This window comes from Oncorhynchus mykiss, chromosome 12 (assembly GCF_013265735.2).
Source record: "Oncorhynchus mykiss isolate Arlee chromosome 12, USDA_OmykA_1.1, whole genome shotgun sequence".
Taxonomy (NCBI): domain Eukaryota; kingdom Metazoa; phylum Chordata; class Actinopteri; order Salmoniformes; family Salmonidae; genus Oncorhynchus; species Oncorhynchus mykiss.
Window position 1 is genome coordinate 7,234,049 of NC_048576.1, and position 25,664 is coordinate 7,259,712.

General features: G+C 33.2%; 1 protein-coding gene across 6 annotated transcripts in view; it reads left to right on the top strand.

Annotated features, from left to right (window-relative positions):
• LOC110536882 (ras-related protein Rab-27B-like) overlaps positions 1-25,664 on the top strand; it is a 101,879-nt gene that overhangs the window by 41,921 nt on the left and 34,294 nt on the right. For 3 of the 6 annotated variants that reach the window (XM_036936784.1, XM_036936789.1, XM_036936785.1), the window contains 2 exons: positions 9,076-9,177; positions 21,382-21,451. In XM_036936784.1, coding sequence (XP_036792679.1) covers positions 9,076-9,177; positions 21,382-21,451 — 172 coding nt within the window. The other 3 variants (XM_036936788.1, XM_036936786.1, XM_036936787.1) reach the window with 3 other exon arrangements.

A 25,664-nucleotide genomic window follows, 5' to 3' on the forward strand; every position in this document is an offset into this window, starting at 1 on the left:
GTTGTGTTAGGATAATATTAATTTAACCAGATCACGGAGGCAACACATACACTCTGTGCCAAATGGTACCATGGAATACCGTAGCCTACCATGAAATACTGTAGCCTACCATGGAATACTGTAGCCTACCATGGAATACTGCAGCCTACCATGAAATACTGTAGCCTACCATGAAATACTGTAGCCTACCATGAAATACTGTAGCCTACCATGGAATACTGTAGCCTACCATGGAATACTGCAGCCTACCATGAAATACTGTAGCCTACCATGAAATACTGTAGCCTACCATGAAATACTGTAGCCTACCATGAAATACTGTAGCCAACCATGGAATACTGTAGCCTACCATGGAATACTGTAGCCTACCATGGAATACTGCAGCCTACCATGAAATACTGTAGTCTACCATGAAATACTGTAGTCTACCATGAAATACTGTAGCCTACCATGACATACTGTAGCACTACTTTAGACTAGAGCCCTATGGAATCCTATTCCCTATATATAGTGCACTACTTTAGATCAGAGCCCTATGGAACCCTATTCCCTATATAGGGCACTACTTTAGGCCAGAGCCCTATAGAACCCTATTCCCTATATAGTGCATTACTTTACACCATGGTTCCATAGGGCTCTGTTCTAAATTTGGGACTCGGATTTCACCTTATTTGTCTGAAAGGGCAGTTTGTTGTAATTCATTTAAATAGTATTGACATGCAAATGATGTAATTATTTCTTAACCTAATAATAGACAAGTGTTTGTTTCCTCCCGTTGCTAAAGTTGTTTCACTGCTTGTGTTGACAAACACACCCCAGACACCCTGCAGGGTTGCTGCATGTTGTATAAACAATATCATGTTGTTTTGAAACAAGTTAAATATGTGTGGATACAGTTATTATTTTTAATGTTTTTATATTAACCCTTTTTAGCACCATGTATTGCATTACAATATCTAAAATAATTAACCAGATCAACAAAATATATTTTTATTTTTTATTTTTTACTCGGTGGAGTGGGTCTCAACTTAATGTTGAGTTAGACTAGTAGAAGACACAAGGTGCAGTTTAAACATTTGGTTCATCAGCAGTTTCTCTTATGTCAGTCACTGACAGTCATTCAATTAAAACCTCTTAAAGCTAGGGGGCAGAATTTTCACTTTTGGATAAATAGCGTGCCCAATTTCAAACTTCCTGCTACTCATGCCAAGAATGTAAGATATGCTAATTATTCATAGATTTGGATAGAAAACACTCTGAAGTTTCTTAAACTGTTTGAATCATGTCTGTGAGTATAACAGAACTTATGTTGCAGGCAAAACCCAGAGGACTAACTGTTCAGATTTCTTTTCCCCCCCCCCCTCTCTGTTCACTATATTGTCTTTGCCATTAGATATTTAATAGGAACATATTTTCAGTTCCTACCGCTTCCACATGATGTCACCAGTCTTTGGAATATGGTTGAAGTTATTCCTTTGTTCTATGAAGAAGTAGGCCAACTCGGAACTGGGGACACTTTTGTGAGTTGCGCAAGACGTGAACAGCAGTGCTGGTTTGTTTTCGTTCCTGTATATTCAATACAGGAACGAAAACAAACCAGCACTGCTGTTCACGTCTTGCGCAACTCACAAAAGTGTCCCCAGTTCCGAGATTGCCCCGTCTACAATTTGATCGATTATTAACGTTTAAAGATACCTAAAGTTGTATTACAAAAGTAGTTTGAAATATTTTGGCAAAGTTTATAGGCAACTTTTGAAATATTTTGTAGTGACGTTGCGTTTTTGTAAGCTGTCTTTATAAATGGACATTTTGGATATATATGGATGGAATTAATCGAACAAAAGGATGTTGTGATGTTTTATGGGACATATTGGAGTGCCAACAGAAGAAGCTCGTCAAAGGTAATGCATTTTTGTATATTTTATTTCAGCGTTTTGTGTAGCGCCTGCTATGCTAGCTCCTTTGTTTACTGCTGGTGCAGATGGGTGCAGGCTATCAGATAAAAGCTTTTTTGAAATCTGACATGTTGGCTGGATTCACAACGAGTGTAGCTTTAATTGAGTATCTTACATGTGTGATTTAATTGAAAGTTTGAATTTTGTAGCATTTTATTTGAATCTCGCGCTCTGCATTTCCCCCAGCAATTGGCCAGTTGAGACGCTAGCGTCTCCCCGAACCATAAGAGGTTTTAACCATGTCTGCTAACCAAATGTCAGAACAATCTAAACGTGTAATCATGGGGTGGGTTGGGGGGGAAACAACATTCCACCTAGGGCCCCCGAAAGGCTAGGACCGGTTCTGACTGTATACCCGGGGGTATGGATGTGGGTACTCAGACCCGCGAGTCGCTGCGGTCCCTCGTGATGAGTTCAGATTTTTGTGGCCTCCCCCCAAACTCCCGTCAAAGATATCCATAAAAAGTGTTGTTTAAAGTTTGCCACAAGCCACCTGGGAGACACACCAAACATGTGGAAGAAGGTGCTCTGGTCAGATGAAACCAAAATGTAACTTTTTGGCAACAATGCAAAACGTTATGTTTGGCGTAAAAGCAACACAGCTGAACACACCATCCACACTGTCAAACATGGTGGTGGCAGCATCATCGTTTGGGCATGCTTTTCTTCAGCAGGGACAGGGAAGATGGTTAAAATTGATGGGAAGATGGATGGAGCCAAATACAGGACCATTCTGGAAGAAAACCTGATGGAGTCTGCAAAAGACCTGAGACTGGGACGGAGATTTGTCTTCCAACAAGACAATGATCCAAAAAATAAAGCAAAATCTACAATGGAATGGTTCAAAAATAAACATATCCAGGTGTTAGAATGGCCAAGTCAAAGTCCAGACCTGAATCCAATCGAGAATCTGTGGAAAGAACTGAAAACTGCTGTTCACAAATGCTCTCCATCCAACCTCACTGAGCTCGAGCTGTTTTGCAAGGAGGAATGGGAAAAAATGTCAGTCTCTCGATGTGCAAAACTGATAGAGACATACCCCAAGCGACTTATAGCTGTAATCGCAGCAAAAGGTGGTGCTACAAAGTATTAACTTAAGGGGGCTGAATAATTTTGCACGCCCAATTTTTCAGTTTTTGATTTGTTAAAAAAGTTTGAAATATCCAATAAATGTCGTTCCACTTCATGATTGTGTCCCACTTGTTGTTGATTCTTCTTAGACAACCGAAAACAGGTTCGTTTTTATTTTCCAGCAAGGGGCAACGAAGTTTAATCCTGTTGTTAAGAGTCCATGTTACGTTCCCGAAATGGACTCAACCACACAAATGGCCGTCTGTCCGGTCTTCAGTCAGTTGTTCGTTACACACTAACTTTTATTTTATTTTTTCACGGTTATGACTGTTATTCACTTTTCATGACTGTCTTCGTCCATAACGGACTGCATTTACACGGTTTTTGTGCCAGCCTTACTTTCTGATTCATATTGCTCTTCTTAACAACAGTTCTTTTCAACTAGCTATTCACAAGAAACGGCCCCAGGAATGGAAAGGGAAATGGACATAGTGAACCTCATCCTTCTCAAAACAAACACTTATTTCATCTCTTGTTGGAGCAGAATGTTTTGGTCACATCTATAAACAATATAATCTATACAGAAACTCCTACACAATATAATCTATATAGAAACTCCTACTCAATATAATCTAAACAGAAACTCCTACTCAATATGATCTAAACAGAAACTCCTACTCAATATAATCTAAACAGAAACTCCTACTCAATATAATCTAAACAGAAACTCCTACTCAATATAATCGAAACAGAAACTCCTACTCAATATAATCTATACAGAAACTCCTACACAATATAATCTATATAGAAACTCCTACTCAATATAATCTAAACAGAAACTCCTACTCAATATAATCTAAACAGAAACTCCTACTCAATATAATCTATACAGAAACTCCTACTCAATATAATCTAAACAGAAACTCCTACTCAATATAATCTATATAGAAACTACTCCAGAATATAATCTATATAGAAACTACTCCAGAATATAATCTATATAGAAACTACTCCAGAATATAATCTATATAGAAACTACTCCAGAATATAATCTATATAGAAACTACTACTCAATACAATCTATATAGAAACTCCCTCTAGATCCCTCTCTGTGACCCTACTCTCTGAGGGTGTCTCATTGGGATAATGCCTGATCCCTGTCTGTGACCCTACTCTCTGAGGGTGTCTCATTGGGATAATGTCTGATCCCTGTCTGTGACCCTACTCTCTGAGGGTGTCTCATTGGGATAATGTCTGATCTCTGTCTGTGACCCTACTCTCTGAGGGTGTCTCATTGGGATAATGACTGATCCCTGTCTGTGACCCTACTCTCTGAGGGTGTCTCATTGGGATAATGTCTGATCCCTGTCTGTGACCCTACTCTCTGAGGGTGTCTCATTGGGATAATGACTGATCCCTGTCTGTGACCCTACTCTCTGAGGGTGTCTCATTGGGATAATGTCTGATCCCTGTCTGTGACCCTACTCTCTGAGGGTGTCTCATTGGGATAATGTCTGATCCCTGTCTGTGACCCTACTCTCTGAGGGTGTCTCATTGGGGTAATGTCTGATCCCTGTCTGTGACCCTACTCTCAGGGGGAGTTGGATATTAAAAACCACATTTCCATATCCCACCTCACACTTGTACAGGTTTCATGCAGTGAAACATTGTAATCCCACAGGCTCATTGGGTTATTTTGGGGAACAGAAAGGGAGAACGTAGATGTGTTTGTAAAGGAGGAAGCCTTAGTGACTGCACTCACCTGATCTCTACCACTGCTGACTACAGATGGGTCCCCGAGGGACAGGGGGCGCCACTGATCAGCCACTAATCACATCTTCAGGACAGCTCATCCTTTGACAATGGATCCTCCTCCTTCCCATCTCCAGGGCTGGTTAACAACATCAATTTGAGAGCTGCTAGGAAAACTGGGCCTCTGTTCCAATATCCACACTAGCATACTTCTTGGAATTAAAGCAATGTGTTGGGGAATGCATTCTAAATGGAATGCTAGGATGGACAATCTGGATGTTATGTAGATGTTGTGTAGCAGTCAGGGCAGGCTAGTTCTAGAACAGGGTCAGGCTGGTTCTAGAACAGGGGCAGGCTGGTTCTAGAACAGGGGCAGGCTGGTTCTAGAACAAGGGCAGGCTGGTTGGCAGGCTGGTTCTAGAACAGGGCAGACTGGTTCTAGAACAGGGGCAGGCTGGTTCTAGAACAGGGCAGGCTGGTTGGCAGGCTGGTTCTAGAACAGGGGCAGGCAGGTTCTAGAACAGGGGCAGGCTGATTCTAGAACAGGGGCAGGCTGGTTTTAGAACAGGGGCAGACTGGTTCTAGAACAGAGGCAGGCTGGTTGGCAGGCTGGTTCTAGAACAGGGGCAGACTGGTTAGCAGGCTGGTTCTAGAACAGGAGCATGCTGGTTCTAGAACAGGGGCAGGCAGGTTCTAGAACAGGGGCAGTCTGGTTCTAGAACAGGAGCAGGCTGGTTTTAGAACAGGAGCATGCTGGTTCTAGAACAGGGGCAGGCAGGTTCTAGAACAGGGGCAGTCTGGTTCTAGAACAGGAGCAGGCTGGTTCTAGAACAGGGGCAGGCTGGTTCTAGACAGGTGCAGTCTGGTTCTAGAACAGGGGCAGTCTGGTTCTAGAACAGGTGCAGGCTGGTTCTAGAACAGGGGCAGGCTGATTCTAGAACAGGGGCAGGTCAGGCAGAGTGTACAGTCAAGACCAGTGTCTCTGCTTTCCCATCTAGCCAGAGGAGCTTCTGATGCATCATGGGGAGGAGAGGATGTAAGAAACAGATCATGTGCCACATCGGTTAGCCTCCCCATAATACGCCCGCTCTATGCTCCCAGTGACTGGTGCTCCCAGCCCTTTCCCAGAAGGCCACAGTCTAACCTCTGACCCCTGCCATAAAAATAGTGTTTTGTCTTTTTTTTCTTCCTTCAGCATCAGAATTCTGCTCTCCTTTCATATTTAATGATTTACTTTGAAAGAACAGTGTGGAACGGAGAGAGAGATAATTAGCAGAGTGATAGACAAGAATGCCAGAGACAGGGCTTGAACCTCACAATTATGTGACTACCCAGAGACAGGGCTTGAACCTGTTGATATGTGACTACCCAGAGACAGGGCTTAAACCTGTTGATATGTGACTACCCAGAGACAGGGCTTAAACCTGTTGATATGTGACTACCCAGAGGCAGGGCTTGAACCTGTTGATATGTGACTACCCAGAGACAGGGCTTAAACCTGTTGATATGTGACTACCCAGAGGCAGGGCTTGAACCTGTTGATATGTGACTACCCAGAGATCAGGCTTGAACCTGTTGATATGTGACTACCCAGAGGCAGGGCTTGAACCTGTTGATATGTGACAACCCAGAGAGCTACCACTAGACCAGAGATCCGGCACATCATTTAAAGACCCAGTGCAATCAAAAACATGCTTTCTTGTGTTTTATACATATTTCCACGCTATAAGGTTGGAATAATACTGTGAAATTGTGAAGATTATGATCAAATCAGATGTTATTTGTCACATATACGTGTTTAGCAGATATTACTGCGGTTGTAACAAAATGCTTGTGCTTCTAGTTCCGACAGTGCAGCAATATCTACCAAGTAATATTTAACAATTTCACAACAACTACCTAATACACACAATCTAGTAAAGGAATGGAATTAATAATATATAAATATATGGATGGGCAATGTCAGAGCGGCATAGACTAAGATACAGTAAATAGTATAGAATACAGTATATACTGAGATGAGAGATGCAAGATACGTAAACATTGTTAAAGTGACTGGTGTTCCATTTATTAAAGTGGCCAATGATATCAAGTCAGTGTGTTGGCAGCAGCCTCTCTGTGTTAGTGATGGCTGTTTAACAGTCTGATGGCCTTGAGAAAGAAGCTGTTTTTCAGTCTCTCGGTCCCAGCTTTGATGCACCTTTACTGACCTCGCCTTCTAGTAGTTTACCCCCGGTGATGCGTTGTGCAGACCGCACCACCCTCTGGGGTTGTGGGTGATGCAGTTGCCGTACCAGGTGGCGATACAGCCCGACAGGATGCTCTCAATTGTGCATCTATGAAAGTTTGTGACAAGCCAAATTTCTTCAGCCTCCTGAGGTTGAAGAGGCGCTGTTGCTGTTGTACCTTCTTCACCACACTGTCTGTGTGGGGTGGACCATTTCAGTTTGTCAGTGATGTGTACGCCGAGGAACTTAAAACTGTCCACCTTCTCCACTGGTGTCCCGTCGATGTGGATAGGGTGCTGCTCCCTCTGCTGTTTCCTGACGTCCACCATCATCTCTTTTGTTTTGTTGACGTTGAGTGAGAGGTTATTTTCCTGACACCACACTCCGAGGGCCCTCACCTCCTCCCTGTAGGCCGTCTCGTTGTTGTTGGTAATCAAGCCCACTACTGTAGTGTCGTCTGCAAACTTGATGATTCAGTTGGAGGCGTGCATGGCCACACAGTCGTGGGTGAACAGGGAGTACAGGAGGGCACTGAGCACGCACCCTTGTGGGGTCCCAGTGTTGAGGATCAGCGAAGTGGAGATGTTGTTTCCTACCTTCACCACCTGGGGGCGGCCCGTCAGGAGGTCCATGACTCCAGTTGCACAGGGCGGGGTTGAGACCCAGGGTCTCAAGCTTAATGATGAGCTTGGAGGGTACTATGGTGTTGAATGTTGAGCTGTAGTCGATGAACAGCATTCTTACATAGGTATTCCTCTTGTCCAGATGGGTTAGGGCAGTGTTGCAGTGTGGTTGAGATTGCATCAACTGGGGAGATATTGCTGCGGTAAGCAAATTGAAGTGGGGCTAGGTTGTCAGGTAAGGTAGAGGTTATATGATCCTTAACTAGCCTCTCAAAGCACTTCAGGATGACAGAAGTGAGTGCTACGGGGCGATAGTCATTTAGCTCAGCTACCTTTGCTTTCTTGGGAACAGGGATAATGCCCTGTTGGTGTAAGAGCTGTTTGAAAAGACAGCCAGAAGTTTCAGCCTGTTTTGGTTTGGATGGAGTTTTGACCTGCCTGGTGACATCACCAGGCAGGTCAAATGAGTTAATGGACCAATGAGAAAGAGAGTTCCAAACCTCTCTGCCAATAACAGCTAGTTTTCAGTTTTCCCACTCAGACCATTCCCACGGTCCTAGAAAAAATGATTCCTCGAGAAATTAATTTGCTTAATTAACAAGCCATTTTTTTTTAAATAAATTGTGATTTAAAATAATCACAGTAAGGTACTTAATTGTTACCAAGAAATGATTTGTTATTGAGATAAAAAACAATAGCTGCATTGAACCTTTTAAGTGTTGGAAGTCTAAAGGAATGTCTCGTCCGGCCTGACATCAGACAGCTCTTTTCTTTCATTTCGCTGCTTCAGTTTCCTCACATAGCCTACAGCAAAACGACTGTTCACACATACTGTATAACAGGAATGCTAATTGTCTCCTATAAATAACCAATCACGTGGTGGCGGGCGTGCTCTGTAAGGAGCCACATGTGATTTAGTTTGAGGCTGAACTCTGCCTCTCGTGACATGGTAGTTGGGCATGTTTTTTATGATCTAACGTGAGAAATGAACTAGACCCGAGGTCAAACTGTTAACAGGAAATGAGATGACTACATTGCATTAGTTCGGTTACTGTTTTTCTCTGACTGGAGCTGGTTTGGTCTAGTTTGGTCCTCTCGTCTCTTAGATTTCATTGGAGCAAATAAAGTTATGTTGGTTATTATGAGGCATGGCTTTTTGGGGTCAGGTTATTTCGCTTTGGGCCTTTTCGAGACTGTTTATGTTTCGCTTCGGTCTGTTTGACAAACCTTTACTGATACCAGGCCAGTTCTCTTTGTTTGTTTTTTTTCCAACCTGTAAGTGAATGTTTGTCTTTGAGGCGTTGGAATGAATTGGCAGTCACTCAGTGGCCTTGTGGTTAAAGTGTCTGTCCTGAGATTGGAAGGTTGTGGGTTCAATTCCCAGTCGAGTCATGCCAAAGGCTCTTCAAATGACTAATTGATGTTTGTTTGTTTTGTTTACTCCAGGTTCAGCGCAGTCAACACTATGACTGATGGGGACTATGATTACCTCATCAAGCTCCTGGCTCTGGGGGACTCTGGAGTAGGGAAAACTACCTTTCTATACAGGTACACACACAACTAGTTATACTATAATAGTTATATTATATATGTATTATACTATAATAGTTAGATTATATATTTATTATACTATAATAGTTATATTATATATGTATTATACTATAATAGTTAGATTATATATTTATTATACTATAATAGTTAGATTATATGTTTATTATACTATAATAGTTATATATTTATTATACTATAATAGTTAGATTATATATTTATTATACTATAATAGTTAGATTATATATTTATTATACTATAATAGTTAGATTATATATTTATTATACTATAATAGTTAGATTATATATTTATTATACTATAATAGTTAGATTATATATTTATTATACTATAATAGTTATATTATATATGTATTATACTATAATAGTTATATATTTATTATACTATAATAGTTATATATTTATTACACTATAATAGTTAGATTATATATTTATTATACTATAATAGTTAGATTATATATGTATTATACTATAATAGTTATATATTTATTATACTATAATAGTTAGATTATATATTTATTATACTATAATAGTTAGATTATATATCTATTATACTATAATAGTTAGATTATATATTTATTATACTATAATAGTTAGATTATATATTTATTATACTATAATAGTTATATTATATATGTATTATACTATAATAGTTAGATTATATATTTATTATACTATAATAGTTAGATTATATATTTATTATACTATAATAGTTATATTATATATTTATTATACTATAATAGTTAGATTATATATCTATTATACTATAATAGTTAGATTATATGTTTATTATACTATAATAGTTATATTATATATTTATTATACTATAATAGTTATATATGTATTATACTATAATAGTTAGATTATATATTTATTACACTATAATAGTTATATTATATATTTATTATACTATAATAGTTATATATTTATTACACTATAATAGTTAGATTATATATTTATTATACTATAATAGTTAGATTATATATTTATTATACTATAATAGTTAGATTATATGTTTATTATACTATAATAGTTATATATTTATTATACTATAATAGTTAGATTATATATTTATTATACTATAATAGTTAGATTATATATTTATTATACTATAATAGTTAGATTATATATTTATTACACTATAATAGTTATATTATATATTTATTATACTATAATAGTTAGATTATATATTTATTATACTATAATAGTTATATTATATATTTATTATACTATAATAGTTAGATTATATATTTATTACACTATAATAGTTATATTATATATTTATTATACTATAATAGTTAGATTATATATTTATTATACTATAATAGTTATATATTTATTATACTATAATAGTTAGATTATATATTTATTATACTATAATAGTTAGATTATATATCTATTATACTATAATAGTTAGATTATATATTTATTATACTATAATAGTTATATATTTATTATACTATAATAGTTATATTATATATTTATTATACTATAATAGTTATATTATATATGTATTATACTATAATAGTTAGATTATATATTTATTATACTATAATAGTTAGATTATATATTTATTATACTATAATAGTTATATTATATATGTATTATACTATAATAGTTAGACTATATATTTATTATACTATAATAGTTAGATTATATATTTATTATACTATAATAGTTATATTATATATTTATTATACTATAATAGTTATATTATATATGTATTATACTATAATAGTTAGATTATATATTTATTATACTATAATAGTTAGATTATATATTTATTATACTATAATAGTTAGATTATATATTTATTATACTATAATAGTTAGATTATATATTTATTATACTATAATAGTTAGATTATATATCTATTATACTATAATAGTTATATTGTATATTTATTATACTATAATAGTTATATATTTATTATACTATAATAGTTAGATTATATGTTTATTATACTATAATAGTTATATATTTATTATACTATAATAGTTAGATTATATGTTTATTATACTATAATAGTTATATATTTATTATACTATAATAGTTAGATTATATGTTTATTATACTATAATAGTTAGATTATATATTTATTATACTATAATAGTTATATTATATATTTATTATACTATAATAGTTATATTATATATGTATTATACTATAATAGTTAGATTATATATTTATTATACTATAATAGTTAGATTATATATTTATTATACTATAATAGTTAGATTATATATTTATTATACTATAATAGTTATATTGTATATTTATTATACTATAATAGTTATATATTTATTATACTATAATAGTTATATTATATATTTATTATACTATAATAGTTATATATTTATTATACTATAATAGTTAGATTATATATTTATTATACTATAATAGTTATATATTTATTATACTATAATAGTTAGATTATATATTTATTATACTATAATAGTTAGATTATATGTTTATTATACTATAATAGTTAGATTATATATTTATTATACTATAATAGTTATATATTTATTATACTATAATAGTTAGATTATATGTTTATTATACTATAATAGTTAGATTATATATTTATTATACTATAATAGTTATATTATATATTTATTATACTATAATAGTTAGATTATATGTTTATTATACTATAATAGTTATATATTTATTATACTATAATAGTTAGATTATATATTTATTATACTATAATAGTTATATATTTATTATACTATAATAGTTAGATTATATATTTATTATACTATAATAGTTATATATTTATTATACTATAATAGTTATATATTTATTATACTATAATAGTTATATATTTATTATACTATAATAGTTATATATTTATTATACTATAATAGTTATATATTTATTATACTATAATAGTTATATATTTATTATACTATAATAGTTATATATTTATTATACTATAATAGTTATATTATATATGTATTATACTATAATAGTTAGATTATATATTTATTATACTATAATAGTTAGATTATATGTTTATTATACTATAATAGTTAGATTATATATTTATTATACTATAATAGTTATATATTTATTATACTATAATAGTTATATTATATATTTATTATACTATAATAGTTATATTATATATTTATTATACTATAATAGTTAGATTATATATTTATTATACTATAATAGTTATATATTTATTACACTATAATAGTTAGATTATATATCTATTATACTATAATAGTTAGATTATATATTTATTATACTATAATAGTTATATTATATGTTTATTATACTATAATAGTTATATTATATATTTATTATACTATAATAGTTATATTATATATGTATTATACTATAATAGTTAGATTATATATTTATTATACTATAATAGTTATATTATATATGTATTATACTATAATAGTTAGATTATATATTTATTATACTATAATAGTTATATATTTATTATACTATAATAGTTAGATTATATATTTATTATACTATAATAGTTATATATTTATTATACTATAATAGTTAGATTATATATTTATTATACTATAATAGTTATATATTTATTATACTATAATAGTTAGATTATATATTTATTATACTATAATAGTTAGATTATATATTTATTATACTATAATAGTTATATATTTATTATACTATAATAGTTAGATTATATATTTATTATACTATAATAGTTATATATTTATTATACTATAATAGTTAGATTATATATTTATTATACTATAATAGTTAGATTATATATTTATTATACTATAATAGTTAGATTATATATTTATTATACTATAATAGTTATATATTTATTATACTATAATAGTTATATATTTATTATACTATAATAGTTAGATTATATATTTATTATACTATAATAGTTAGATTATATATTTATTATACTATAATAGTTAGATTATATATTTATTATACTATAATAGTTAGATTATATATTTATTATACTATAATAGTTAGATTATATATTTATTATACTATAATAGTTATATATTTATTATACTATAATAGTTAGATTATATATTTATTATACTATAATAGTTAGATTATATATTTATTATACTATAATAGTTAGATTATATATTTATTATACTATAATAGTTAGATTATATATTTATTATACTATAATAGTTAGATTATATATTTATTATACTATAATAGTTATATATTTATTATACTATAATAGTTAGATTATATATTTATTATACTATAATAGTTAGATTATATATTTATTATACTATAATAGTTAGATTATATATTTATTATACTATAATAGTTAGATTATATATTTATTATACTATAATAGTTAGATTATATATTTATTATACTATAATAGTTAGATTATATATTTATTATACTATAATAGTTAGATTATATGTTTATTATACTATAATAGTTAGATTATATGTTTATTATACTATAATAGTTAGATTATATATTTATTATACTATAATAGTTATATATTTATTATACTATAATAGTTAGATTATATATTTATTATACTATAATAGTTATATATTTATTATACTATAATAGTTAGATTATATATGTATTATACTATAATAGTTAGATTATATATTTATTATACTATAATAGTTATATTATATATGTATTATACTATAATAGTTATATTATATATTTATTATACTATAATAGTTATATTATATATGTATTATACTATAATAGTTATATTATATATTTATTATACTATAATAGTTAGATTATATATTTATTATACTATAATAGTTAGATTATATATTTATTATACTATAATAGTTATATTATATATGTATTATACTATAATAGTTATATTATATATTTATTATACTATAATAGTTAGATTATATATTTATTATACTATAATAGTTAGATTATATATGTATTATACTATAATAGTTAGATTATATATTTATTATACTATAATAGTTAGATTATATATTTATTATACTATAATAGTTAGATTATATATTTATTATACTATAATAGTTAGATTATATATTTATTATACTATAATAGTTAGATTATATATTTATTATACTATAATAGTTAGATTATATATTTATTATACTATAATAGTTAGATTATATATTTATTATACTATAATAGTTAGATTATATGTTTATTATACAATAATAGTTAGATTATATATTTATTATACTATAATAGTTATATTATATATGTATTATACTATAATAGTTAGATTATATATTTATTATACTATAATAGTTAGATTATATATTTATTATACTATAATAGTTAGATTATATATTTATTATACTATAATAGTTATATATTTATTATACTATAATAGTTAGATTATATATTTATTATACTATAATAGTTAGATTATATGTTTATTATACTATAATAGTTATATTGTATATTTATTATACTATAATAGTTATATATTTATTACACTATAATAGTTAGATTATATATCTATTATACTATAATAGTTAGATTATATATTTATTATACTATAATAGTTAGATTATATATTTATTATACTATAATAGTTAGATTATATGTTTATTATACTATAATAGTTATATTGTATATTTATTATACTATAATAGTTATATATTTATTACACTATAATAGTTAGATTATATATTTATTATACTATAATAGTTAGATTATATATTTATTATACTATAATAGTTAGATTATATGTTTATTATACTATAATAGTTATATTGTATATTTATTATACTATAATAGTTATATATTTATTACACTATAATAGTTAGATTATATATTTATTATACTATAATAGTTAGATTATATATTTATTATACTATAATAGTTATATATTTATTACACTATAATAGTTATATTATATATTTATTATACTATAATAGTTATATTATATATTTATTATACTATAATAGTTAGATTATATATTTATTATACTATAATAGTTATATATTTATTATACTATAATAGTTAGATTATATATTTATTATACTATAATAGTTATATATTTATTATACTATAATAGTTAGATTATATATTTATTATACTATAATAGTTAGATTATATATTTATTATACTATAATAGTTAGATTATATATTTATTATACTATAATAGTTATATTATATATGTATTATACTATAATAGTTAGATTATATATTTATTATACTATAATAGTTAGATTATATATTTATTATACTATAATAGTTAGATTATATATTTATTATACTATAATAGTTAGATTATATGTTTATTATACTATAATAGTTATATTGTATATTTATTATACTATAATAGTTATATATTTATTACACTATAATAGTTAGATTATATATTTATTATACTATAATAGTTAGATTATATATTTATTATACTATAATAGTTAGATTATATATTTATTATACTATAATAGTTATATATTTATTATACTATAATAGTTAGATTATATATTTATTATACTATAATAGTTAGATTATATATTTATTATACTATAATAGTTAGATTATATATTTATTATACTATAATAGTTATATTATATATGTATTATACTATAATAGTTAGATTATATATTTATTATACTATAATAGTTATATATTTATTATACTATAATAGTTAGATTATATGTTTATTATACTATAATAGTTAGATTATATATTTATTATACTATAATAGTTATATTATATATTTATTATACTATAATAGTTAGATTATATATTTATTATACTATAATAGTTAGATTATATATTTATTATACTATAATAGTTAGATTATATATTTATTATACTATAATAGTTAGATTATATATTTATTATACTATAATAGTTAGATTATATGTTTATTATACTATAATAGTTATATATTTATTATACTATAATAGTTAGATTATATATTTATTATACTATAATAGTTAGATTATATATTTATTATACTATAATAGTTAGATTATATATTTATTATACTATAATAGTTATATTATATGTTTATTATACTATAATAATTATATATTTATTACACTATAATAGTTATATATGTATTACACCTTAATAGTTATATTGTAGATTTATTACACTATAATAGTTATATTGTAGATTTATTACACTGCATTCAGAAAGGATTTAAAGAGCTTGACTTTTTCCACATTTTGTTGTTACAGCTTGAATTTTAAATGTATTATATTGAGCTGTTGTGTCACTGGCCTACACACAATACCCCATAATGTCAAAATGGAATTGTGTTTTTAGAAATTGACAAATTAATTTAAAAAATGAAAAGCTGTGTCCTTCCCGAGTGGTGCAGTGGTCTACGGCTCTGCATCGCAGTCTTAGCTGTTCCACTAGAGATCCTGGTTTGAGTCCAGGCTCTCTTTCAAACACAGATTCAACCACAAAGACCAGAGAGGTTTTCCATTACCTCGCGAAGAAGAAGACCTGTTGGTAGATGAGTAAAAACAGACATTTAATATAGTCCAGGCTCTGTCGCAGCCTGCCGCGACCGGGAGACCCCCTAGAGACTTACCCAGAAAGACTCACAGCTGTAATCGCTCTTAGAGACTTACCCAGAAAGACTCACAGCTGTAATCGCTCTTAGAGACTTACCCAGAAAGACTCACAGCTGCAATCACTCTCAGAGACTTACCCAGAAAGACTCACAGCTGTAATCGCTCTTAGAGACTTACCCAGAAAGACTCACAGCTGTAATCGCTCTTAGAGACGTACCCAGAAAGACTCACAGCTGTAATCACTCTTAGAGACTTACCCAGAAAGACTCACAGCTGTAATCGCTCTTAGAGACTTACCCAGAAAGACTCACAGCTGTAATCGCTCTTAGAGACTTACCCAGAAAGACTCACAGCTGTAATTGCTCTTAGAGACTTACCCAGAAAGACTCACAGATGTAATCGCTCTTAGAGACTTACCCAGAAAGACTCACAGCTGTAATCGCTCTTAGAGACTTACCCAGAAAGACTCACAGCTGTAATTGCTCTTAGAGACTTACCCAGAAAGACTCACAACTGTAATCACTCTTAGAGACTTACCCAGAAAGACTCACAGCTGTAATCGCTCTTAGAGACTTACCCAGAAAGACTCACAGCTGTAATCACTCTTAGAGACTTACCCAGAAAGACTCACAGCTGTAATTGCTCTTAGAGACTTACCCAGAAAGACTCACAACTGTAATCGCTCTTAGAGACTTACCCAGAAAGACTCACAGCTGTAATCGCTCTTAGAGACTTACCCAGAAAGACTCACAGCTGTAATCGCTCTTAGAGACTTACCCAGAAAGACTCACAGCTGTAATCACTCTTAGAGATTTACCCAGAAAGACTCACAGCTGTAATCGCTCTTAGAGACTTACCCAGAAAGACTCACAGCTGTAATTGCTCTTAGAGACTTACCCAGAAAGACTCACAGCTGTAATCGCTCTTAGAGACTTACCCAGAAAGACTCACAGCTGTAATCGCTCTTAGAGACTTACCCAGAAAGACTCACAGCTGTAATCGCTCTTAGAGACTTACCCAGAAAGACTCACAGCTGTAATCACTCTTAGAGACTTACCCAGAAAGACTCACAGCTGTAATTGCTCCTGAAGGTGATTTCTAACATCTAGTGACTCAGGGGGTTGAATACTTATCTATTCAAGATATTACTCTTTTATTTTTTCATATTTTTAGTTACAAATGTTAAAATTTTTCTTCCACTTTGACATGAGTATTTTATGTAGATCATTGACAAAATAATTACTATTTAATCCAATCCAACAAAATGTGGGAAAAGTCAAGGGGTGTGAATACTTTCTGAAGGCAATATAGATTTATTCTATGCTCTGGTGGACTCAAGGAAAACTACATTTCACCCCAGGTACACCATGTACAGTGGGGGCAAAAAAGTATTTAGTCAGCCACCAATTGTGCAAGTTCTCCCACTTAAAAAGACGAGAGAGGCCTGTAATTTTCATCATAGGTACACTTCAAATATGACAGACAAAATGAGAAAAAAAATCCAGAAAATCACATTATAGGATTTTTAATGAATTTATTTGCAAATTATGGTGGAAAATAAGTATTTGGTCAATAACAAAAGTTTATCTCACTACTTTGTTATATACCCTTTGTTGGCAATGACAGAGGTCAAACGTTTTCTGTAAGTCTTCACAAGGTTTTCACACACTGTTACTGGTATTTTGGCCCATTCCTCCATGCAGATCTCCTCTAGGGCAGTGATGTTTTGGGGCTGTTGCTGGGCAACACGGACTTTCAACTCCCTCCAAAGATTTTCTATGGGGTTGCGATCTGGAGACTGGCTAGACCACTCCAGGACCTTGAAATGCTTCATGAAAGGCTTTATGAAGCCACTCCTTCGTGTGTTTGGGATCATTGTCATGCTGAAAGACCCAGCCACGTTTCATCTTCAATGAATCTTCAATTCAATTCAATTCATCTTCCCTTGCTGATGGTAGGCTTTGTTACTTTGGTCCCAGCTCTCTGCAGGTCATTCACTAGGTCCCCCTGTGTGGTTCTGGGATTTTTGCTCACCGTTCTTGTGATTATTTTGACCCCACGGGGTGAGATCTTGCATGGCGCCCCAGATCGAGGGAGAGCCTCTTAGAGGAGCCTCTTAAAGAAGAAGTTACAGGTCTGTGAGAGCCAGAAATCTTGCTTGTTTGGAGGTGACCAAATACTTTTTCTCCACCATAATTTGCAAATAAATTCATAAAAAACCCTACAATGTGATTTTCTGGATTTCTTTCCCTCATTTTGTCTGTCATAGTTGAAGTGTACCGATGATGAAAATTACAGGCCTCTATCATCTTTTTAAGTGGGAGAACTTGCACAATTGGTGGTTGACTAAATACTTTTTTGCCCCACTGTATAACAACATATATAACGACAGTCCATCATTACTTTAAGACATGAAGGTCAGTCAAGAACTTTGAAAGTTTCTTCGAGTGCAGCTGCAAAAACACCATCTAGCGCTATGATGAAACTGTCTCTCATGAGGACCGCCGCAGAGAATAAGTTCATTAGAGTTACCAGCCTCAGAAATTGCAGCCCAAGTAAATGCTTCACCGAGTTAAAGTAACAGACACATCTCAAAATCAACTGTTCAGAGGAGACTGTATGAATCAGGCCTTCATGGTTGAAATATTGCACACAAAAAAACACTACTAAAGGACACCATGCTGGTTAAGTGTGTCTTGAATTCTAAATAAATCCCCGACAGTGTCACCAACAAAGCATCCCCACACCATCACACCACCACCTCCATGCTTCACGGTGGGAAACACACATGTGGAGATCATCCGTTCACCTACTCTGCATCTCACAAAGACACGGCGGTTGGAACCAAACATCTCAAATTTGGGCTCATCAGACCAAAAATATTTCCTCTGGTCTACTGTCCATTGCTCGTGTTTCTTGTCCCAAGCAGGCCTCTTCTTCTTCCTGGCCACCACAGCGTTCTGCAGCGATACGCCATCCCATCTAGTTTGCACTTAGTGTATTTTCCACAGGACAATGACCCAAAACACCCCTCCAAGCTGTGTAAGCGCTATTTGACCAAGGAGAGTGATGGAGCGCTGTATCAGATGACCTGGCCTCCACAATCACCCAACCTCAACACAATTGAGATGGTTTGGGATGAGTTGAACTGTAGAGTGAAGGAAAAGCAGCCAACAACTGCTCAGCATATGTGGGAACTCCTTCAAGACTGTTGAAAAAGCATTCCAGTTGAAGCTGGTTGAGAGAATGCCAAGAGTGTGCAAAGCTGTCGTGGAGGCAAAGGGTGGCAACTTAAAAAAATCTAAAATCTAAAATATATTATGATGTGTTTAACACTTTTTTGGTTACTACATGATTCCATATGTGTTATTTCATAGTTTTGATGTCTTCACTATTATTCTACAAAGCAGAAAATAGCTAAAAATAAAGAAAAACCCTGGAATAAGTAGGTGTGTCCAAACTTTTGACTCGTACTGTGTATATATGATTACATTACCTTTCTATACAAGTACTTCCATGAGCACCTTTCTTTGAATATGCATTGGTGATGTGCTGTGTGTGTATTTGCTAGGTATGAATGGTAATGTACATATTAATGGTAATGTACATATTAATGGTAATGAATTCATTAATGGTAGTGTATGTATTAATGGTAATGTATGTATTTGCTATGTCTGAATGGTAATGTACATATTAATGGTAATGTACGTATTAATGGTAATGTATGTATTAATGGTAATGTATGTATTAATGGCAATGCACGTATTAATGGTAATGTAGGTATTAATGGTAATGTATGTATTCATGGTAATGTTTGTATTTGCTATGCTATGTATTTATTGGTAATGTACGTATTAATGGTAATGTATATATTAATGGTAAAGTATGTATTATTGGTAATGTATGTATTAATGGCAATGTAGGTATGTATGAATGGTAATTTATGTATGAATGGTAATGTATGTATTAATGGTAATGTATGCATTATTGGTAATGTATGTATTAATGGTAATGTATGTATTAATGGTAATGTATGTATTATTGGTAATGTATGTATTAATGGTAATGTATCTATTATTGGTAATTTCTGTACTATTGGTAATGTATTACTTAATGGTAATGTATGTATTATTGGTCATGTATGTATTAATGGTAATGCATATATTAATGGTAATGTATGTATTAATGTATGTATTAATGGTAATGTATGTATTATTGGTTATGTATTAATGGTAATGTATGTATTATTGGTAATGTATGTATTAATGGTAATGTATTAATGGTAATGGGTGTATTAATGGTAATGTATGTATTAATGGTAATGTATTAATGGTAATGGGTGTATTAATGGTAATGTATGTATTAATGTATGTATTAATGGTAATGTATCTATTATTGGTAATTTCTGTACTATTGGTAATGTATTAATTAATGGTAATGTATGTATTATTGGTCATGTATGTATTAATGGTAATGTATGTATTAATGGTAATGTATGTATTATTGGTCATGTATGTATTAATGGTAATGTATGTATTAATGGTAATGTATGTATTAATGGTAATGTATTGATGGTAATGTATGTATCGGCTGGTAAAAACAAATCCTTCAGGGGATTAATAAAGTACTATCTTATCGTATCTTACAGGTCCACAGACAAATTATATTAATACCACTTTCATCTATAGATACACGGACAACAAGTTCAACCCCAAGTTCATCACCACAGTGGGAATAGACTTCAGGGAAAAGAGAGTGGTGAGTAACGCTACACACACACACACACACACACACACACACACACACACACACACACACACACACACACACACACACACACACACACACACACACACACACACACACACACACACACACACACACACACACACACACACACACACACACACAAAAGAGTGGTGTGTATCCTCCTTTCCTTTCCTTTCCTTCCTTCCTTCCTTCCTTCCTTCCTTCCTCTGTCAACAAAAGTAAAGAGAGTGGTGAGTATCCTCATGTAGTTTAGCTCAATCAGTAAGGCCGATCTGAATAGCTCAGTCAGTAAGGCTGGTCTGAATAGTTCAGTCAGTAAGGCTGGTCTGAATAGTTCAGTCAGTAAGGCTGGTCTGAATAGTTCAGTCAGTAAGACTGGTCTGAATAGTTCAGTCAGTAAGACTGGTCTGAATAGTTCAGTCAGTAAGGCTGGTCTGAATAGTTCAGTCAGTAAGACTGGTCTGAATAGTTCAGTCAGTAAGACTGGTCTGAATAGTTCAGTCAGTAAGGCTGGTCTGAATAGTTCAGTCAGTAAGACTGGTCTGAATAGTTCAGTCAGTAAGGCTGGTCTGAATAGTTCAGTCAGTAAGGCTGGTCTGAATAGTTCAGTCAGTAAGGCTGGTCTGAATAGCTCAATCAGTAAGGCTGGTCTTGTTACAATCTCCACCCGGCACAGCCAGAAGAGGACTGGCCACCCCAAATAGCCTGGTTCCTCTCTATGTTTCTTCCTAGGTGTTGGCCTTTCTAGGGAGTTTTTCCTAACCACCGTGCTTCTACACCTGCATTGCTTGCTGTTTGGGGTTTTAGGCTGGGTTTCTGTACAGCACTTTGAGATATCAGCTGATGTACGAAGGGCTATATAAATACATTTGATTTGATTTGAATAGTTCAGTCAGTAAGGCTGGTCTGAATAGTTCAGTCAGTAAGGCTGGTCTGAATAGTTCAGTCAGTAAGGCTGATCAGAATAGTTCAGTCAGTAAGGCTGGTCTGAATAGTTCAGTCAGTAAGGCTGGTCTGAATAGTTCAGTCAGTAAGGCTGATCAGAATAGTTCAGTCAGTAAGACTGGTCTGAATAGTTCAGTCAGTAAGACTGGTCTGAATAGTTCAGTCAGTAAGGCTGGTCTGAATAGTTCAGTCAGTAAGGCTGGTCTGAATAGTTCAGTCAGTAAGGCTGATCAGAATAGTTCAGTCAGTAAGACTGGTCTGAATAGTTCAGTCAGTAAGACTGGTCTGAATAGTTCAGTCAGTAAGGCTGGTCTGAATAGTTCAGTCAGTAAGGCTGGTCTGAATAGTTCAGTCAGTAAGGCTGATCAGAATAGTTCAGTCAGTAAGACTGGTCTGAATAGTTCAGTCAGTAAGACTGGTCTGAATAGTTCAGTCAGTAAGGCTGGTCTGAATAGGTCAGTCAGTAAGACTGGTCTGAATAGTTCAATCAGTAAGACTGGTCTGAATAGTTCAGTCAGTAAGACTGGTCTGAATAGTTCAGTCAGTAAGACTGGTCTGAATAGTTCAGTCAGTAAGGCTGGTCTGAATAGTTCAGTCAGTAAGGCTGGTCTGAATAGTTCAGTCAGTAAGGCTGGTCTGAATAGTTCAGTCAGTAAGGCTGGTCTGAATAGTTCAGTCAGTAAGGCTGGTCTGAATGCTCACTTTAATTTCATACAGTAAGCATAATAGAATTCACGTAGTTTCCTACAGTTGCTCATTTTGATCAGCCTCATTCCACTATCCACTGTGTATTTTAGAATTCATGGTCTCTGAGCTGACAACATCAGCTACTGGGAACAGGCTTCAGGGTACAGGCTTCAGGCTATAGGCACCCGGCTTCAGGCTAGAGGCACCAGGCTTAAGGCCACAGAATACAGGCTTCAGGCTAGAGGCACCAGGCTTCAGGCTAGAGGCACTAGGCTTCAGGCCACAGGCTACAGGCTTCAGGCTAGATGCACCAGGCTTCAGGCCACAGGCTGCAGGCTAGAGGCTACAGGCTACAGACTACAGGCTAGAGGCAACAAGCTGCAGGCTACAGGCTACAGACTACAGGCTACAGACTACAGGCTACAGACTACAGACGACAGACTACAGGCTAGAGGCTACAGGCTACAGACTACAGGCTACAGACTAGAGGCTACAGGCTACATGCCACAGACTACAGGCTAGAGGCTCTAGACTACAGGCTACAGACTACAGGCTAGAGACTACAGGTTAGAGGCTACAGGCTACAGACTACAGGCTACAGACTACAGGCTACAGACTACAGGCTAGAGACTACAGGCTAAAGGCTACAGACTACAGGCTAGAGACTACAGGCTAGAGGCAACAGGCTACAGACTACAGGCTACAGACTACAGGCTAGAGGCTACAGACTAGAGGCGGGAGGCCAGAGGCTACAGACTACAGGCTATAGACTACAGGATACAGAATAGAGGCTACAGACTACAGACTAGAAGCAACAATCTGCAGGCTACAGACTAGAGGCTACAGACTAGAGGCTACAGACTAGAGGCTACAGACTACATACTACAGGCTAGAGGCAACAGGCTACAAACTACAGGCTAGAGTCAACAGGCTGCAGGCTACAGGCTACAGACTAGAGGCTGCAGGCTACAGACTACAGGCTACAGGTTAGAGGCTACAGACTACAGGCTACAGACTAGAGGCTGCAGACTACAGACTACAGACTGAAGGCTACAGACTACAGGCAACAGGTTAGAGGCTACAGACTAGAGGCTACCGACTACAGGCTACAGACTACAGACTACAGGCTACAGACTACAGGCTACAGACTACAGGCTACAGACTACAGGCTACAGACTAGAGGCTACAGACTAGTGGCTACAGACTAGAGACTACAGACTACAGGCTACAGACTGCAGGCTACAAGTTAGAGGCTACAGGCTACATACTAGAGGCTACAGACTACAGGCTACAGACTACAGGCTACAGACTATAGACTAGAGGCTACAGACTACAGGCTACAGACTACAGGCTACAGACTACAGGCTACAGACTACAGACTAGAGACTACAGACTACAGGCTACAGGTTAGAGGCTACAGGCTACAGACTAGAGGCTACAGACTACAGGCTACAGGTTAGAGGCTACAGGCTACAGACTAGAGGTTACAGACTACAGGCTACAGACTACAGGCTACAGACTAGAGGCTACAGACTAGAGTCTACAGGCTACAGGTTAGAGGCTACAGGCTACAGACTAGAGGCTACAGGCTACAGGTTAGAGGCTACAGGCTACAGACTAGAGGCTACAGACTAGAGTCTACAGACTACAGACTACAGACTAGAATTAATGGTCGCTGAGCTGACAACATCAGCTACTGGGAACAGGCTTCAGGGTACAGGCTTCACTATCAGGAATATTTAAACCCACAGGACCTATCTGGTTAAACAATATGTTGTCTTGTGTCATAAACCTCATTTTGCAGGAAGCTCACAGAGATATTCCACTCTATTCTCTGTTATAGGCTATGGGTAGTCATTACATAGACTATGGGTAGTCATTACATAGGCTATGGGTAGTCATTCTGTAGACAATGGGTAGCCATTATATAGACTATGGGTAGTCATTACATAGACTATGGGTAGTCATTATGTAGACAATGGGTAGTTATTATGTAGACAATGGGTAGCCATTATATAGACTATGGGTAGTCATTACATAGACTATGGGTAGCCATTATATAGACTCTGGGTATGGGAAGTCATTATATAGACTATGGGTAGTCATTATATAGACTATGGGTAGCCATTATATAGACTATGGGTAGTCATTACATTGACTATGGGTAGTCATTATGTAGACAATGGGTAGTTATTATGTAGACAATGGGTAGCCATTATATAGACTATGGGTAGTCATTACATAGACTATGGGTAGCCATTATATAGACTATGGGTAGCCATTATATAGACTATGGGTAGTCATTATATAGACTCTGGGTATGGGAAGTCATTATATAGACTATGGGTAGTCATTATATAGACTATGGGTAGCCATTATATAGACTATGGGTAGTCATTATATAGACTATGGGTAGTCATTATATAGACTATGGGTAGTCATTATATAGACTATGGGTAGCCATTATATAGACTATGGGTAGTCATTATATAGACTATGGGTAGCCATTATATAGACTATGGGTAGCCATTATATAGACTATGGGTAGCCATTATATAGACTATGGGTA